At 38.0% G+C, this 19,775-nt stretch overlaps 3 protein-coding genes and 1 pseudogene across 3 annotated transcripts; 2 read left to right on the top strand and 2 right to left on the bottom strand.

Annotated features, from left to right (window-relative positions):
- The first annotated feature begins 474 nt into the window (after nucleotides 1–474).
- Nucleotides 475–3,438, top strand: LOC140789955 (pre-mRNA cleavage factor Im 25 kDa subunit 1). The gene is made up of 8 exons (XM_073139881.1): nucleotides 475–563; nucleotides 671–924; nucleotides 1,056–1,101; nucleotides 1,878–1,971; nucleotides 2,557–2,630; nucleotides 2,803–2,889; nucleotides 2,976–3,086; nucleotides 3,175–3,438. Exons 2-8 carry the CDS (start codon nucleotides 794–796, stop codon nucleotides 3,244–3,246), a joined length of 615 nt encoding a protein of 204 aa, XP_072995982.1. The 5' UTR covers nucleotides 475–563; nucleotides 671–793; the 3' UTR covers nucleotides 3,247–3,438.
- Nucleotides 3,439–3,923: 485 nt separating this feature from the next.
- Nucleotides 3,924–7,986, bottom strand: LOC140789483 (protein PLASTID MOVEMENT IMPAIRED 1-RELATED 1). The gene is made up of 2 exons (XM_073139198.1): nucleotides 5,597–7,986; nucleotides 3,924–5,487 (listed from the first exon to the last, which is right to left on the bottom strand). Exons 1-2 carry the CDS (start codon nucleotides 7,774–7,776, stop codon nucleotides 4,347–4,349), a joined length of 3,321 nt encoding a protein of 1,106 aa, XP_072995299.1. The 5' UTR covers nucleotides 7,777–7,986; the 3' UTR covers nucleotides 3,924–4,346.
- A 1,200-nt stretch (nucleotides 7,987–9,186) lies between these two features.
- Nucleotides 9,187–14,225, top strand: LOC140788678 (serine/threonine-protein phosphatase PP2A-1 catalytic subunit-like). The gene is made up of 6 exons (XM_073138053.1): nucleotides 9,187–9,875; nucleotides 10,454–10,568; nucleotides 11,425–11,533; nucleotides 11,610–11,687; nucleotides 12,567–12,758; nucleotides 13,526–14,225. Exons 1-6 carry the CDS (start codon nucleotides 9,623–9,625, stop codon nucleotides 13,697–13,699), a joined length of 921 nt encoding a protein of 306 aa, XP_072994154.1. The 5' UTR covers nucleotides 9,187–9,622; the 3' UTR covers nucleotides 13,700–14,225.
- Nucleotides 14,226–14,573: 348 nt separating this feature from the next.
- On the bottom strand, nucleotides 14,574–19,399 carry LOC140789210 (polynucleotide 5'-hydroxyl-kinase NOL9-like; annotated as a pseudogene).
- Between the last annotated feature and the right edge of the window lie 376 nt (nucleotides 19,400–19,775).

Below are 19,775 nucleotides of genomic sequence, written 5' to 3'. Positions count from 1 at the left end.
ACAGCTGAAGATCATATGGGAGAGAAGCGCGATACTAGCCTACGAATATTTTGAGCAATTGGCACCGCCAAAGCTAGCAAAGCCCCTCTAGCCTCCGCTTTATTTGATGGAAGCCTCACACGTTGGGCTTCCTCAAACTCAACACTGGCGGTTCATATTCGGGTCCCAACAAGCTTGGTGAGGCAGGCTTCATCTTGCGCTCTCTACTAGGCTCCTCGATTATAGCCGGTAGTCATTGCAGAGATTATTCTTCCTCACTCGCTGCTAAAGTTGTGAGACTTTGGGAGATTTTGGTTTGTATTCAGACTCGACAGATCAAGATAGACCCTCAGCTCCTGGTCAATATTATTAATGGTGTGCATACTGCACCGTGGTCCATATCTTTCATTATCGATGATTGTAGATAATTGTTATCTGCTTACCCTTTTTTGTTTGTATATCGTATTTATCACGAAGCTAACAAGTCTACGAACTAACTTGTAAATTATGATAGAAATATGAGATTCGGTGCTACTTGGAATTGGTGTTACCCACGCTCTTTGGTTACTATTTTGGCTGCTGATGTTAGCAGTAATTAATAGAAATTACATGTTTTACTTTGAAAAAGAAAAAAGGAAATTTGATAAATATATAATTTAGCTATTCTTTTCTTTTCTTTTCCTTTTTTTAGAATTCGCCACGCCATCACATATCCGCCGACATCACAGGGAAGAAGAAATTATTAAAAACAATCCTTCTTCCTAATCCCAAACTCTGCTGCTTCTGCTGCTGGTGGTAATAATTTCTGAGTGAGATGGAGAACGAGGATGATGAATCCAGCGTGGTCGACATATACCCACTTAGTTGCTACTACTTCGGCTCCAAAGATGCGCTCCCGGACAAGGATGAGACGTTGGCGGAAAGAATTCAGCGCTTCAAATCCAAGTATACTATCTTCTCTGTTGTGTGCCACTCTCTTGCTCTCTCTTTTGATCTTTGATCTTTTCTTTGGGGCATTTCTTCAAACATTTACATTGCGTATTTTGATTTTCTGGCTCGTCGGCTGGGTTGACCAGCTTTGCGGCACATGGGTTGAGGACTTGCGTCGAGGGCGTTCTCCTGGTTCGTTCTTCTCTTCGTTGTTCTTTTATTCTGCACTCATGTGCTCTTTTCTTTATAGTAAAGGTTGCGTTTTTTTAATATTTCTTTCACATGTAAGATCATAATTTGGCTAATTCGCAAGAAAAGAATATACTTTTCGAAATTGGTCCCTTAAATAGAGGTCTCCGTGACTTTGCTTATTTAGATTTTGCCATTGATTATTTTACTCGGTATGATGGTGGTGGGTAGCGTTATTAAGTGTTCATCTGTGTCTTTTTTTTAAATATCAAGAGTACATCATGCTAGAGGTGGTACAGTTTTGTATTGGGGAAGTAATAGATGCAAATGGCATGATCTATGTAGCTGAAACTTTTAGAAGTTTAAGGATTTAGTTTGATTAATCCTGAAATGATTGTTGTTAAGATCAAACACCAGAGATGAATCTGATAGCGATGTCAAGAGTGCTATAACATATGATTCTTTTAGAAGAAAATTCTGATTACTCTAGTCATGAGTTTGCATTTTCTCATGAAATAGAAATGTGATACTATTAATAGCGGGATACGGTTAAAACTACCTCCACATTATTAATCTTTAGATGTCATCGTTTTACCACCTACATGTGCCTGTTGTTGGTTCTCAATTTTATGTTTTCTTGATGATTTGATATTCATTGCAGCCTTTTAGTATACCTTTAAAGCATCTCTTTCTTAATGTTTGTAATTCCTTTCTGTGGTTACCAGACTATGGCTGAATTATGGGATGCCAGATATAAATATAATAGTTTCTTGAAACAGGTTGAATTGTTTCAGCAACCACATGTGCTGTTGTTGCAAGTAAAGAACTCGTTCTTTAAGCTCCCGGGAGGCCGTTTAAGACCTGGTGAACGAGGTTTGTGATGATTTAATTTTTTGTTATATAACATAATATTATTATAGGGAAGTAACATGTTATCTCAACTTCTAATGAGGTGTTTGCGACTGCTTTATCTAAGAATCCTGAGTAGACTATTGTTTAAAGTTAGTTTCAGGAATCCTAGAATTTCAGGATAACCTATGCGATGATTTGATCGAATAACACACTAGCAAGTGGCCTTGATCCTTTATTTAATCTGTGTTTCCAATTGTATCTCTTGTCCATAATCAGAACATTGTGTCGATATCTTCATTAGGTCTAAAGCACCCTGAAGGCTTTCAATAGATCAAGCAATTATTGTAACTTGTTCAGCTTATTTCTCCATCAAACCCAGTCTGATCTTCTGTATTTATTAATATTTTGTTTATCTATTAAAATTGATATTTGTCTTACTTATATTTGCATCTAGTACATTGAATGTATTTAAGATTAATAACCAAGCCTGTGAGATTGAAAAGCTATTTAAGGATTTCCGGCGCTGATAAAAGTGAAAAATGAAGAAGCCATATTTGAATTATGGGCATTTTAAACTAAGGAAGATCAATGTGGAATTCTTTTTAGATATTGATGGATTGAGACGCAAGCTTTCAAGAAAGTTATCCCTTGATGACAATGGAGTCCATGATGACTGGCAGGTAGGCTTGAGATACACTTTAGGAAGAGTGTCCATATCTATCTTCAATCCAATGGAAATTCCAACTGCTATGAACATGTGTAGCATTTGTGTGTAAGTTCAACAGAATGTTAGCTTTTTCTCACTGCCAGTATGTTAACATCACTTGGGGATATTTCTTTCATGATATCTAGATAGGGCAGTGCATCGGAATGTGGTGGAAGTCTGAGTTTGAAACATTACCATTTCCATATCTGCCACCTAATACGCGCAGACCAAAGGTACATCGGCATATCAGCAAATATCTTTCTTAGTAATTAATATTTGCAATTCAAGTTTTTAATTTTCTTCTTTTTTTTCTTTTCAGCAATGCATAAAACTTTTCTTGGTTAGGCTGCCCATGTCCAGGCAATTTGTTGTGCCAAAAAACTTGAAGATGCTTGCTGTGCCCTTGTGCCAGATTCATGACAATGCAGAGGTGTAAAATGTTGATAAAAGCTGCTAACTCTTTTGCTGCCAGATTCATGTCTGATCATGCTAATTCATTTAGCTATTACACTTTGTAGGTATATGGTCCAATTATATCTGGAATTCCACATCTGCTATCAAAGTTCTCCTTCAATATCATCAATGTTTGATCGAAGCATTGATTTCGAACAGTATCTTTGCTGTAATATACCGGTGTAAATAGATCTACCAGGAGTGATTATCAAGTCAAAACATTTGTGTGTCACTAACTTCTACCAACATGTACCTGTTAAAAACGAGTTGTAAATATGGCTATTGTGTTGAATCTGCAGCTGTTATAGTATTGATCCTATTGCTACTCTGGTTTCTCTTTTCCTAATATTTTTCTGCTATCACATCCGGCAATCAGCATTATTATTAAAACAGTTTCCCAAATGATTCCTCTCTTAATGTTAGAATAGATCCATGGCCGAAGATGAAGACCTCAGCCTTTATTACTTGTTACAAACTAGAACCACTTTAAATGTGCAGATAAACAAACATAATTTAGCAAGAGAGAGCAATTATCACTACAGATGGAGCTGCCTTGCAACAAAAGAATGCACAAACACGATGCAAGTTATGCAGCATCAGGATTCACGCCCAATGTGGCAAATGGGCTCCCCCCAACATTAATCAGACAACCGAACTGATCAAGAGCACCAAACTAGATCATTCCTGTTCTAGCAAAATCATCAGTGTCATCAACAAGAAATAACTAGAACAAGTGAACAACAATAGTTACAACAATCAGTTTCTGATGTTCTTGATAACCACAGAGGGTAGTCCCTACCATAGACAATGGTGAGATGAAAGAATCCACTTATAGGGCAGCTGGAGAAAACTATTTTTCCACAGCAGAACTTCCACATCTGAGTAGAAACAAGTATACAGGGTTCAAAAAAAAAAAAATACTGAAAGTACAGAAATGGACTATTATACTTGAGACAGCCCAAAATGCAGAGAAAAATACACACTTTTTTTTCTATAAAGGCAAAAACATCCAACTACTTTTAATTTGAGATCTTAGAGAAGCAGTCGAAGTAATAAAGGGAAAAAACCACACTATTGAGTTCCATTCACCTTCTCCTTACAATGAAAGAAATTTCCCCCACCATAGTAACTATGATGAGCTCCACAACTCATTTTGATATATTCTATGCTTCTGAATCCAAACTTTTCACCAGAGTGAAGTATATATCACAATGCTAGATTATATACTCAAACCGCCTCAACGCAACCTAATAGTTTCATTTGGGAAAATGACATTTGGATTCCGTATATGAGGGTTGAGAGCTGCTAGGTCTTTCCATTTGGAGCCTGTGCCATGAACACGCGATGAGATGCTCCACAGAGTCTCTCCTGGCAGCACTGTTGTTGTTGTCGTCGCTTGAGAAGATTTCGTGACTGCTTTTGATTTCATAAAAGGATGCTTATTACTTTTACCCATTCCACTAGCAAGCAACCACCTAGAACCAGCTTGTTGCTGCACAGGATTACCCCAGAGCTTTTTCTTGCCAGGTTCACTCTTTAAACCAGCAACATGCACTTCTGTAATTTTAAACTGAGGAATTGCATCTTCTTCCTCATTCTTCTCTTCCTTTACCAATGGCTTAGTTTCAGTCTCAGACTCTTCATTTTGTTCGCTGTTTCCTTTTTCTGAAACAGTACCATATATCTTGGGTTTAGGGGGAATGAAAACACGCTCTACTTGAATTAGAGAAAGCATTGGTGTCCCAACTGGCTCATAGTTGCGTAGAGGATCTCGTAGCTGGACCATTAGAGCAACTGTAAAGTTATTACCCAACATACCCCACCTTCTACCAGACTTCTTACCTCCTCTTTTCTCTCCCTTCCAACTCTCACTGTTTAAGTCCATAGAATTAGCATGATGGGCTGCAAGAATCTTTGAAGTTCGATCACTGAACTGATCTTCTTCATCGACTATTCCAGAATCAAGCCTCATCCACTCATCCAGAGTTATAGACAAGCCCATCAACCCATCAACATCATCTCCATTGTCTTTAACATCCAAGAGCTGCAACCCTGCAGTTCCCTCTAAACCTAGAGACCAGTTATTTTTGGCCCCTCTGCCTTCCAGAGCTGAGATTTCCCCAATGGATTGAGCAGTGATGTTCGAAGGTGCCTCTTCATTGGACATACCAGATTGTATTCTCAGCCCCTCAATGGAAAGGGCTTCAATCTTGTCCATAGCTAATGGAGCAAGATCATCTAGTGAGACATACTCTGATGCAGGCTCCCTACCACTTGAAGAAGCTAAATCCAAACCTTTACCTTTTCTCCTCTTACCAGAACCATTGTGATTAAACTCTGCTAGTGCGTCCGAAATATGATGTTGCAATAAGTCCTGCCTGCATAAATGAAAGAAGAGAACTTTTAACAAAAGAAAATAGGAAGTGAATTTCAGAGAGGAATATAGTAAAATTTAATAAAGGGAACTAGAGAAGAAAATTCTCAGACCTCTCACATGACTCCAGAGCTGGTGCAGCATCCCAGGCTATCTGCTGCACTGTTTTCCCAGTGATCTCTTCCAAGGGCATAAGTTTGCTTGCTTGCATTGATAGCTTTTCGATTCCAACTGAAGCCAAACGCTGCAATATATCCATGATCCCAGAACCCATTTCTGCAGGAACTACAATGGGACTAGAAACCTGCATGACCAAACTTCCGTCGTTCTTTGCGTTCCTAAAAAGAGATGGATTCATTGACCGCAGGAATCCCCCATCCTTTGTCTGAACAAATGGACCCAAGCCCTCACCAAGAGGCAGCAACTCCAGTGGTTCCTCAGGTGGAAGATTAATTGGACTACCAAATCCACTCCTGCTCCCAGGTGGAGAGCATTGGAAGGCCTTCTCATTCAGACCCCATTCACGCATCAGAGCTTCCGTCTCTGCATCTTCCAGCAATTTAGCCCTCGTCATGCTGTTCAATTCCTGACTTTCTTTCTGAAGCTCCACCTCAACTTCATGAACAATCGATGAGAGATCAAAATCCTCTGCAAAGTCCCCAAAATTAGGTTCTTCCATTTCGCCTCCATAGTCCAGACCAAAGATACCACTACCAGAGGCTAAAGATTCCTTCTCGAATTGTTTCCATAGCCGCTCCCTAGGTGACTCTGGATCACTTTCAGAGCTTACGCCAAATGGGCTATGCTCTATACCAAGCATGTTCAAGAATTCACTGGCAACATACTCGGCATCCAAGCTACAAGACTTGCTCTTCGAATTTGCAGACTTATAACTAGATTTGGTATCAGCATAACTCACATGCTTAGACAGATTGTCTTCAATCTTTGGAGACTCAAACTCCTCTGGTTCAAGAACAGAGAGGCTATGAAACACAGACTCTAAATCCTCAATCACTGGTTCTGCAGCTAACAAGCTTCTCTTTTCCAACTCAGGGTCAGCACAAGAATCCTCTTTCACTGGCTCATCAATCTTGACGCCAACTTCCTCCTTGTTAACAACCACATTATCCACCGTTCCAGGGTTGACCTCTTCTTGATCCTTCGGTGCAATCTCAATTCCCTGCTCAATGACGCTAAATTCTGCTTCGGCACAATCATTCTCTAGATTTCCACCTTTGACTGGCACCGACGACGTGCAGTGCTTTGATTCAGGGGACTCCACATTTGCTTCAACCTGTTCCTGCGATTTGCAAGCTTTCAATTCAGCCTTCGAGTCATCTTCCTTATCATCACACTCTGATTTCCTGTCTATGTTCGCCAAAACGGAAGCATCTGATTTCGAGCTTGGCAAGACTTCATGAAGCACCTTCACATCCTCCACGGAGCGAGTGCGATCAAGAATTCGCGACAAAGATCCCTGTCTATCCACCCGTCCATCCGGCTTAACATTCAAAATCTCGGAAATCTTCTTCTCCTTCACCAAGGAGAACCCGAAGCTTACACTGAGCTTCGCGCCCCTTGCCTTCCCAGAGAGCCGGAAGCTGGTTCTCCACTTCCCGATTTCCTGCTCATCCCCGTCTGCCTCGAGATCAGCGATGGAGAGCGGCAGAAGCCGGGAGAGGTCCACGTGATGCTTCCCGAGGTCGAGGGTAGGGGAGCTGGCTACCGTGGCGTAGATCGTGAACTGCCTGGGCTCGTACTTGACAGCGCCACCGGTCTGGTGGGACCCGCCGCCGCGGGTGTAGACGGAGGAGCGGTAGGTGAGGGTCTCATCGAACTCAACAACGCCGTGGAAGGCGTGGACGGCACGGGTGGCCGATGCGGCAACGGCGGGGTCGGCGGAGCGCCGCCAGTGGACGGTCAAGGCGGCGCTGGCGAGTGCAGGGGGGAGGCCCTCGATGGAGTGGACGTGGAGGGAGAAGAGGCAGTCGTGGCGGCGTTGACCGATGTGGGAGAGGGACTTGAGAGACTTCCAAAAGGATGACGAGGAGGACGATGAAGACGAGCTTTTCTTCGATTTGAGCTTCGGATCAGGGACGAGGCGAGATCGGCCAGCGGAGAGTACGCGATCGCCGGAGGAAGAGGAGGGAAGGGCCCGGCGGCGGCGGTTCTTGGGGTCGAGGGAAAGGGCTTTACTCAGGGTTTCGAGGTCATGGAGGAAACGGGCATCTCCATGGTCGCCGCCGCCGCCGCCGGGGGCGTTGCCCTTGCCGGAGAGCGGTTTCCCCAACATGGAAGGCGGAGCACCCGAGGTGAAGCGGAGGAGAATAAGACTACGGTCACCGTCTCGTTTTGCGCTGCGATATTGTTCTCGTGGGAGATGGAGGAGGCGGGAGGTGGGAGGCGGGAGGCGGAGGAGCGGAATCGAGGGGGGCCTTCGATTCGAAGGCAAACCGAACGGGACCAGCGTGGAATGGACAGCGCCGAACGCTTTGCCTTGTGATCTGGTAAAGAGATAATTTTATTTCGCAGCACATTTCTTTTCTTCTTCTTTTTTTCCGTAAGCTTATTATTAATTATTAATTATTAATTATTAATATTAAATTTTAAATCTACTACAGTTTATCACCTATATAGGTCTTCTGTAACCAAATCAAATCAAATCAAATCATAGCCCATTATTATCTTAATCATAGGAAAAGAATTGTCATAATTATCCTCAACTTGTCCTTTGGATCGGCGATCCAAATCCAACTCATGGAAAAAACATTTGCCTCTTCAGTAATCTGGGATCATTTAATCAAAATAATCTGATGGGGCATATTATATAACACCGCATCATAATGTTCATTATGTGTTAACTGTCACTGTTGAAGTTTGGAAGGGATTGTGATGTGATTCCCGATTCCCTCTCTCGGAGGAATGTAGACATCTGGAATTTGAATTTAAACTCTAATGAGGGGCCCATGGCCCATGGCCCATGGTATTGTCTTCTTCTGTTCTGATCCCATGCTCTGTGTCATTTCACGTGTTCCGAGTGGGCCGGCAGAATGATTGGTGCACCGTGATGGCCCAATAACATAAACCAATGAGAAACTTTGACGACAACTGCACTGCGAATGCTATGCGTATAAAATTATTCTCCATAATTCATCACAGAAGGAAAAAATTGGTATAGGTAAGTTCTCTATAATTAAGCCCAAATAATATTATAAAAAAATATCTGATAATTTGGTAGCTTAATTCAATTCAGTTAATGATCTAAATAATATTATAAAAAAATTATTTGATGATTTGATAAATTAATTCAATTCAGTTAATGATTAATTTGAAAGGGCAACTCAACAACGTGATCGCTTGGAGCAAATCTCGATAGTGTTTTGTTCGGAGTAATTGTTTGACGACGCATATGACTTGAAGACCTAGATTAAGCAGCTAAAAACTTGGTGGGGCCTAAGTGCCTCTGCCTTAGGAAGGGTTGCCTCTTTATTCGGCTTATATCTAACCTTCAGGCTCACGATAAAAAAATAACTAATATATTTATTATAAAAGAAAAAATTGAAAGATAATATATATATTAGTCAAGGACTAGGCCCAATAGTATTAGTATTATTCATGGGCCGAGCCCAATTGTCGTTAAAGGCGGTAGAGAATTCCAGTTGGGATTTGGGATACATGGTCGCCGAGCTGAAGCATTTGACTTAGCCTCTTGTTTGTCGATTTCCGTTCGACCTCAAACAACGGTCACGCGCGGAGCATCACACTTCCTGAATCTTTCCGTCCCATCACCGTCCAATCCCTCGATCTACCTTCCAACGGTCCAGATCGGTTACTCTCCCTCTTTTTTCTTTAACTTACCGCCTACCGCGGCATACTGGTGCAAATTAAAAAAAAAAAGAATTAAAGAAATGACAAAAGAAAAAAGAAAACAAACTCCTGCGAGCGAGCGATGAGGCCATCTCTTTCTCCTCGTTTTCGCTCCTGCTCTTCGACCCTAACCCTAAACCTAATTCCCTTCCGATATCCCTCCTGGATGCTTTGATTAGTCTGAATCCCCATACCCAGCGCCATCCGATCGCATCTCCGGACGATTCCCGCCGTCCGATCGGTTCTCGTCGGAGATCTGGTGACCCGGAGCGATGCCGTCGCACGCGGATCTGGATCGCCAGATCGAGCACCTGAGGGAATGCAAGTTCTTGCCGGAGATGGAGGTAAAGGCTCTCTGCGAGCAGGCGAAGGCGATTCTAATGGAGGAGTGGAACGTGCAGCCCGTGAAGTGCCCCGTGACCGTGTGTGGAGATATCCATGGTCAGTTCCATGATCTCATCGAGCTGTTCAAGATCGGTGGCGACGTGCCGGATACTAATTACCTCTTCATGGGCGACTACGTAGGTCAGTGTCTTTTGAGGATTCCTTTTGGAAAGTAGGGATCTGCGATAATTTTGGAGCGTCTTAGATTTAAGACTTCGATTGTCCCAATCGGTAACGATCCTAACAAGCTGATTTGATCGGAGGGTTTTGATGGTGTTTCTGTCGGTCTTAATCGGTTCCGATCTTTTAGGTGTGTGGGGCTATTTCTTTAATTTGAGATGGCCGATGCTTTTGGCATGATTTGGATCTAAAATTATCATGTCCATCAGGATTAAGCTTCTCCATTCTATTGCTAATTTCTCGTGCACGTGTACCTTTTCTTTTTTTGTTAAATTCACCAAAAAATGGTTGTATTTTATTCCAATGTTTACTGAAGTCAAGACTTTTAACAAAGTGAAAAAAGTTGGAAGTTTCTTGAAATTTGTTATGATGTTGGGTGATGTTCACTCTTATAGAGAAGCCTTTCTTTGTATGCTATGTCAATTAGATGAATAAGGTGGAGCTCTGTCGTCTTTGTATTTACGTGTGAATGAATCGGATTGTGATTTACTTTACATTTGATATGATTGTGTTTTCATATTTTTAACCCTCTTGTACAGATCGTGGTTATTACTCTGTGGAGACGGTCACACTCTTAGTTGCCCTGAAAGTTCGTTACAGAGATAGGATTACAATTCTTAGAGGGAACCATGAGAGCAGGCAAATAACACAAGTGTATGTGTCCTTTATTCTTTAACTCCTATCCATGCATGTCATTGAACAGTTATATGCTGCTTGCTATGAAGTATATATGATAACTGAGTGTTAAAATTTCAATATTATAAATATTGTGGTTTTCCTGTCAAGTTCTGTGGAATAAATTTGTAGGGTATTATAATGACAGGTCCCCTCTGGTTGGGCAATTGGTAATGATTGTACAGTCTTTGGTATGTTGAGGTCATAACTTAATTCTTTCTTCAACCTTCCAGTTGTGAGATTATAAACTTGAAGAATATGAAACAACATTTTAGTAGGTTGTTTGAAGCTATTGGAATTTGTTCGTGCTATCTTGTTTTCTTCCCCCCCCCCCACCAGTTCCTGTTATTTTACCTGATGGTAATTTAAGTCTATAACTTATAATAGTTTGTCAAATGTCAATATCGTCTTCCATTTATGATTTTTACACTTTTGGTCAAACAACTGCCAACCATTTTGTGAAGGTTGTCCTCTAGGCCATTTATTTGGAATGGTATTTTGCATTAAGTCTTTTTGAAAGGCTACAAGATGTCCTCTAGGTCATCTATCCTGTTTTATTCCTTGATCTTGGTGACTAGAGAATGTATGATAATGTTGTTAAGTCTTTGATTTTGGATGAGGTAAGTCTTTTAGCCATGTATCATGTAGTAGCGCATTCAACCACAGAAAGCCTCTCCATCTATGGGTTAAGGCTGCAGAAAATGTTGCTCTCTAGACTGCATGTACTTGGATATTAGGATTCCCTTTTGATTGTTTGTTGAACTATCACTTTTTATAGTATTTTATTGTTATAGATTTGCACAATTCCTGATGAACTTTTGAGTTTTGCTTTCAGATATGGGTTTTATGATGAGTGCTTGAGAAAATATGGGAATGCAAATGTCTGGAAGTACTTCACTGATCTCTTTGACTACCTACCTCTTACAGCTCTTATTGAGAATCAGGTCTTCTTTGTTCTTTTTGTCTGCGTATCAGTTGTGTAACATTATCGATCTCTTATGTACATACTATATTATATAGGTATTCTGCTTGCATGGAGGTCTTTCCCCATCCTTAGATACATTGGATAACATCCGTGCTCTTGACCGTATACAAGAGGTATGCAAAATTGTTTGTCCTATTTCTTTTAATCAAGGCAGCTTTTTTTATAAAAAAAAAAGTAAAGTGGACTTTATGTTTACTGCTTTTACATGCAAAATAAAAGTAGTACCAAGACTTATTAGACCATGTACTCAAACTGCTGCACAAGGAACTGTCCTGAGAATGTTTTGGGACAGAGGTTCATGAAATTACCTTTTTTGCTTTAAGAGTTTAACTGATGTTCTTGTCAAAGTATTACTTTTTACCTTGTGTTTCTTCATGTTGTGTGCATTTAAGTTACTCTGAACTTGGTGAATCACAAATATTTCATACAATTCAATGTATCTTGATGTGGAGACTCTTTGATGTCCTACTTTTTAAAGTTTGACTAGTGATTGGATTTCTATGAATGTTCCGGTATTGTTATTTTTCTATCTTAAGTCTCTTTTTCGTTCCCAGTATTATTTAATGATGGAGTGCTGACTAAATTTTCAAGTTGTCTGATCAATGTAGATTAAGGTGAATGTTTTGGATTGCTGATTAGTTATGCAACCTTCTTTTTACATTCTTTCACTGCTATAATATTACATGATTATATAATAGATTTCCTCTTATATATACTCGTTGTAATCACGAACCTTTTTATGCACTGCAATGATAGACTTTGCTTTTTGTCATAGTTTGGCTATTATTGTTGCCATCAGTCTCATCTTAGTTGCTTTTTTATAAGATGTCTTCGTCTTTCCAAAACGAGACTCTCGCTGAACTATTTCACTAGTTTGAATGACTATCCAGGGCTTTAGATGAGAAAAACATTTCTATCACCCTATAAAATGCTTTCTCCTCCAGCCATCTATAAACTTGTTCATACATTTAATCTTTCTATATGGTTTGTAGGTCCCTCATGAAGGTCCTATGTGTGATCTTCTATGGTCTGATCCTGATGATAGATGTGGCTGGGGAATATCACCGAGGGGAGCAGGATACACATTTGGTCAAGACATTGCTCAACAATTCAATCACACCAATGGGCTTAGTCTTGTTGCCAGAGCCCACCAACTTGTCATGGAAGGTTTCAATTGGTGTCAGGTGAGCTTATTATAATTGCTGTCTGTATTTTGATACTCCATTTCAGCTTCTATAAGTATTAGTAATATAATGTCAAGATTGTGTACTCAAATTATGGCAACCTATTGTTTACTGCTAAATAGCTGTGTATGTTAAATGCCCCTCAGTTAAATCCCATTTCTTCAGATTAGCTATGTTATATGATTCTGATGGATGATTGAGATATTTAACTATGTACAGTTCATAAAAAATATTAAGCTTCTAATAATAAACTCTTCTTCTTTTTTTTTTGTCTCTGAGAATTATCTTCACTAGATAGATAGAAGACACAAGAATGGAGGATGACTTCTACCTGTCAAACTGAAAGTAAAAGTCTTTGATGGATTGACTTTGCCCTTGTCCTAGCCTCAAAGAAAAGAAAAGAAAAAAAAAAGATGCTTGGCTTCACTAGAAGCTGTAGGGTATCATTTTGATTGCCTTTATAATGATTTTTCTTTGGATAGACTGCTGTGGTTAGTCCAAACATCAGTCCTCTTTTTTCAGTTCTCAGGAATTGAGCAAGCGAAAATCTGATAATTGTTAGGTATTATGGTTGATAGAGAAAAGTAATCAATCAGAAGTTCATCTGCAAAAAAAAGAAAATAAATAATCATTTATTTGTATTTTTCAAGGAGATTTTATAAAATAATGTGATTTATGTACCAAACCACATTGCTTTCTGTAGTCATGGGAACTCACATTCGCTTGGTTGATTTCAGCATGATCTTATTATCTGGTTATGGATGCAGGATAAAAATGTCGTCACAGTATTTAGTGCCCCAAACTACTGTTACCGTTGTGGTAACATGGCAGCAATAATGGAGATTGGGGAAAACATGGTTCAGAATTTCCTTCAATTTGATCCAGCACCACGGCAGATTGAGCCAGATACCACTCGCAAGACTCCTGACTATTTTCTGTAATCTCGACAACCTTCAAATTGGCTGGTAATGATGTCAGTCTATTCCACTGTTTGTTCTGTAGATGTGTACTGAAAAAAAAAGAACAAGGTGTTTTGTCTGTGGAGGGAGACATCATCATCATTCTTTTATTTGAAGTTTATGTGTGCTGCTTCTATACTGTCATTCTATCTCAAAGAGTATCTCCTGCATTATCCTTTGCCCAAAGGAAGAGGGAAGCAGCAATAACAAGCATGATGTCTATTGTCTTATACAACTCTCCCGGTTGAAGATAAGCAAAAGCACTACTGCCTGTTACCATTCTCCAGGCTTAGGATGTCAATTGATTTTGGTGTAATTTATCCTGTTATGCTTAATTACAGCACTAGAAGATTTTAAACAGCTGCAAGTCAATTATTTCTGATATTTGAGGGTTTCCTAACCCTATTTTTGTTTTTTTTTTCTCCATTACTGCTTTGTTGGCTTCAGAACAAAGACTACAGATTGCTGCTCTATTTCGTTCTAGTATGATATCTCGCTAGTTCATTTTTGCTTGGTTATTAGTTGCATTGAAGACCGACAGTTGAAGGGTTGTATATAATTGATTGACAAGCTTCTCGTACTTTCTGCTATGATATCAAGTACATAGCATATTCCTGTTTTAAGTGTGTACGCTCATTCCCTTCTTGTTATTCTGAGGGGGAGAATCGTTGGTAACATAAGTGTGTTTATCCAGTTGAACTTTTCCAGGCGTCGTAAATTATTTGCATTTGGCTGTCAAATGATATGCCATTATTTCCAACTTCACCCGGGCAGGTTTAGATACGGCCCCATCTTTATCCCATTTTATCAACATATCATACCAAATCATCCAACATCTTGTTGCAAACGCATAGTATACTAGAATATTACTTTTCTCAAGATCTCAGTCTAAGTCATGTGTAACAGTATCTAGATACACAGCACACTTCTTTAAGGACAAAAACGCAAATAATTTGGAAAACTGCCTACTGGAAACATGCTGATCCATATGAACCGCATGCATTTGCCATTTGAGATTCTAATTAAAGGTTTCTTCAATGTGGTCTATCTTTCGGTGCTATTACCTGTAGAATGATTGAAGTTAGTATTCCACATTTTTAGGGCATCCACGAAAGATACAGAGAAACAACTATAACAATCGACTAGTATATTACAAACGCACAAACCCGAAACAAATTATTTTTCATACATTCCTAATGTGAACAGGTAAAATTAACCGTGAAAACCATGCTCATGCTCGACAGAGTGTACCCAAAATGGATATCACAGAATTAACATACCAGAACAGCAAGCATAAATGTAGAACCCAGTATAATAGTTCTCAGGACATCTTATTTTAGCAATATGAGGGCCTTATGACGCACAGTTACCTGCAAGAGACCAGGAAGCACAATAGAACCTCCTTGTAGAAGAACGTCGATTTCTCCTAGTTGGCAATGAGGAACAGGAGTAATCACATAGATCCGACGTCTTGAAAAGTCTACAGCTCTGATGATTCTTGATATGGGTATAGGAAGAGATAAAGAGTGAATATATGATACTTAATGATCATGTCATGTGTAAGATATAGTTCCTGAAAAATCCAACCACAAGTATGTTTTTCTTGATACTCAGATGAACGAAAACTAGACCAACTCCACAAGAAAATTTCTGTTATAAAACAATTTCATTTTTCACTTAAAAGACAATTGGTGCCTTTGATTAGAAAGTTTAGACTACCAAGAATATTAAGGTGTTGCTTACCTTTCACATTATTAAGCTTCCCAGTGCTTTGAAATATAGGACAGAAATAAAAATTCAGGGAACATACTAAGATCATGCAGAGGCAGCAAAGCAAGTAAAGCATTGCTGAAACCAAAGTTATCAAACTTTTCCACAGCCACAGAGTTTGATAATTTTTCTCAAGTACCATACGATAAACCTTATTCAAACCGGAATTTCTTATGCATATGGCATCTCTAGTTAAAACAGGCGACTTATATAGAAGAGTTGCCACAAATTTCAATCAAGTTAACTGGTGCTTTTTCCTTTCCATCTAACCAGAACATCCCACATGGTAGATTCTTACTCTCTAGATATGTCCTTATTGATACCACATTAGTGGGATACATATACTGCAGCACCTCAACCAACATATCATATCCAATACCTATGATAGCAAGGTGAAACTAAGCCACTTGAATTTATAATGAAACTCAAAAATTAGAGCTTCACCAAGAAAATAAGCTCAGAAAACTGCCAATAAGTAGATACTGCAAACAACTCTCGGGGCAACTATTCTATTAGAAATAAGCTAAGAAACTGGCATTGACATGATCACTAACACATACCTTTCACCCATCCTGAAGTATTAATAATAAGAGGCAGCATTGGTTTGCCAGGACTATCAGGTTTGCAAAATTGACTGTGCTCACTAAGAAAGTAATCATAGATGCTGAATATATAGTTCAAGTGAGCTTCTGGATTCCTCTCAGACATCACCAAAAAAGAAGAATCTAAAGAAAAATACAATGAGGCTTCCATAAGGAACCCGAGCTCATATTATAGTAATTCCAACAAACAAGTCAGAGCAACTTTCGAGATAAACGCAATAAGAAATGGATCATGTTAGCAAAAAGCGCCAAAATGCAGCAATCTTCTATTTAAAACCGTAGATTAAGTCTATCATTCAACGGATCATAAATTTACATTGTTGAAGCAGGGTAATTGGATATATTACACCAGAAACTGGTAAGAAAATAATATCTGGTATAAGTTACGTACTTCTCCGGTGTCTTTCAAGCAGAGAATCGTCAAATCTGCAAACCGAAGGCAAGCAATCTCACAACTGTCATGCTCTGTTCTCTTTTCTCTTAAAAGTTTTGAAATAAGACGAAAACCCAATATAGCCTAGCAAAGAGGAAATGATCATAAGGAAAAAGAAAAGAAAAGAGAGAATGAAATAGCGAAAGAATCATGCCTGGAGTTTGACCGTCAACAATGTGAAGAGAAACACAACCAGGAGGAGTGAACTCCGGTTGCCCCCACATCAGTATCCAAATAACCCACCTTCTTATACCTATCCATATCCATCCAAATATCAATCTAAATCAAAACCTTTTCTTTCTTTTTTTTGACAAAGGCCAAGGCCTTGTAATCTAAATCGAAACCTAACTGAATAAAAGAGTAGAATAAGAATTACTAACATCAGACCTCTTCAAGAGGGTATTAAGGAGGAGGCGCGAGAAGGTGGAGTTGCCGCTATTTCCAGGGCCACAGACTAAGACGATCGGCGGAGGCCAAGTGGCGGAGTCGTAGGCGATGACTTCCGCCGTCTCCTCCCAATGTGGAGGCATGAACAGCCCCCGGTACGACAAAGACCAAGGCGGTCTTTCGATTCCTTGCTCCAACTCTCACTCCCTGTGCTTCCCTTCTTTAAAATGGAGGCGAGGACTCGTTTGTCGTGAAACGATCATGCCGCTTATAAGGTGTTCGACACTTTGCGGCATAGATCGTGGAATATGGGAAGAGAAAGACGGCTGCGAGACGCGCGCGCGATGCATGTGGTTTGGAGACAGACACTGTCACAGAGGTAGCGTATCTACTGTTTGATTAAATTTCCTAATCTAATTTATATGGGCAGTGCGGGAGAGTCCAATGAAAGCGCTTTCTAGGAATGCTTTCAATTATAATTATTTGTTATAAGAGCATCTCCAACCGGGCTCTACATGGGGCTCTAAATTTGGAGCCCCACTATTCATGACTCCAAATTTGGAGCCCCACCATGAAAATGGAGCCGGGCTCCATTTATTACATCAACTTTTTGAAAATGTCAAAATTACCTAATAAGTGTTATATTCAATAATTTTAATTCCATTTATATCTTTTGTTAAATAATTTAGTTAGTTAAGATAAGCATATAATTAGTTTTACTAATCGGTTTTTAACAAAAAAAATACCATTGGAAAGTTCTTATCGAGACCTTTAAAATGAGTCTAATATTAAATTACTTTTGAGTTAATTTTAATTTTAATTTTTTTATTATTTATAAAAATGAGTCTAATATTAAATTATTTTTGAGTTAATTTAAATTTAAATTTTTTTATTATTTATAAAAATGAGTCTAATAAATTATGTATCCTAAAATATAATTACTCAAAATTATCCCCAATGTAAATATTAAAAATTAAAATACATTAGATATGAAATACATCAAACATGAAATACATTAAAAATGAAATATATAAAATAAAAATTATATTAAAATTTATATTCCTTCGTTCCCGTGCCTCTTCCATAAGTGTTCAATTAGTGCATTTCGAAGCTCAAAATGAGCCTCTCTATCTTGGATCTTCCTATGTCGCGCAAGGAATCGTTGAAATCGTTCATCATCATTGGCTTCAAGCTCTTCAATGACCAGAATATTAAACATCTATTGCTTTTATTATGTTTGGTTAATTTCTTCTTTAGGTAATGTAATTTTGATATTTTTAGTTAATGACATGTAATGCTTATTTCGATGTTTATTTCGTGTAATGTAATTTCAATACGTTTAATTAAAAAATTAGTAATTTAAAATTACTTCTAAAACTATTGAATATTAATCTTATTTTAAAGATCTCGATGAGAGTTTTTTAACCATATATTTTTTAATAAAAAATAATAACGCTAAGATGATCTATTAAGCAATTTAAAATAGCTAATATAATAATATATATTATATTATTTTATAATATATATGAAGCCCGGTGCATTGGAGTGCACTTAGCTCTTGCTTCATTTTTGGCTCCATATTTGGAGCCTTTGGGCTCCAAGCAAGCATTGGAGATGCTCTAAGGAAGATAAGGTACAATTGGGTTATAATTATATCATTCAAGATAAATCCACTTTTAAATTTTTTTAAAATTAAATATTAGGTTATTAAATTATTTTCTATTAGTCATACTTATTTTAAGAGTGGAAGATAGAACATATCATTTTCAGAAATTAAAATATTAACAAAATCCTATATTTTACTTTTGCTATCAGTCACAATCCACCGTATAAATATGTATCATTTCACTATTTTATTATTTTAGTTTCATTGCTTTAATAACACTCGAGTTAATTTATATATAGCAACTAACGTAATAGAATAGAAAATATTTTATTATTTAAAAAATAAAAACCTAAAATATCTAAAAAATACCCTTAGATTAAAATTATTTTACAAATGATAAGTTTTAATATTTTAAAATATGACAGACAATTCTGAATAATTTATATAAGTTTTAAAAGGTAGGCCTGGCCATCTATTTTAAAGAAAGGACGTTTGAACGACTCCAGGTTGACAAGTTGCCAAGAAGGACAATACATTTCATAATCAAACCTTCGCCGTAGCATCTTCCCGATGCCTACGCAACTAACTTAAATTTATTAATTGCTTACTTATGGAATAATTTGTGTAATTAGCTACTCATTCAAAGTTTATTATTATTATTATTATTATTATTCGAGAGCTCAAAAATTAGACGTAAAATATACAAATAAAAAAAAATACTAAAGCTTCACTAATGTTTAGTCAATATACCAAGAGTCCATCTTATAATTTTCTTAATTGTAGAAAAGAGTAGGTGAGTCATTTCTTAAAGTTGATAGAAGAGACTTATTTCAACCTAAGCAATTACTCGTTTAATTCTAAACTATTATAGTGTGTAATATTATAGATTTACAATAGATGTGAAATAAAAGTAGAGATATTTTAAGAGAAAATTCAACAAGCAATGAGAGAATAATTAAAATAATTAATATGTATAAATTATTAGATACAAAATTTGATAGCAAGAAAAGTAGATAGTAGTAAACTAGTATAAAGAGGCTTATTAATACTTTGAATTAATTTTTATCTAACAATAGCTAACTAAATAGAGAATTTTCATTACTTAAAAAAAAAGTACCGCATTAAATTGTATTTTCTTTTGCTTTTACTTTTTTTTAAAGAAAATTCGCCCATGATATTAAGATTATTTGCCCATTTCTTTCGAAAGCAAACTTGAGTAAAAATGAATATAATTAAAATCTTATATTATAATTAATTAAA

The sequence above is a fragment of the Typha latifolia genome, chromosome 5 (genome assembly GCF_019914945.1).
Source record: "Typha latifolia isolate L0001 chromosome 5, TyphaL0001v2, whole genome shotgun sequence".
In the NCBI taxonomy this organism is placed as follows: domain Eukaryota; kingdom Viridiplantae; phylum Streptophyta; class Magnoliopsida; order Poales; family Typhaceae; genus Typha; species Typha latifolia.
Note: the sequence above shows the minus strand (reverse complement) of the source record. Positions and strands in the feature narration are given on the sequence as shown.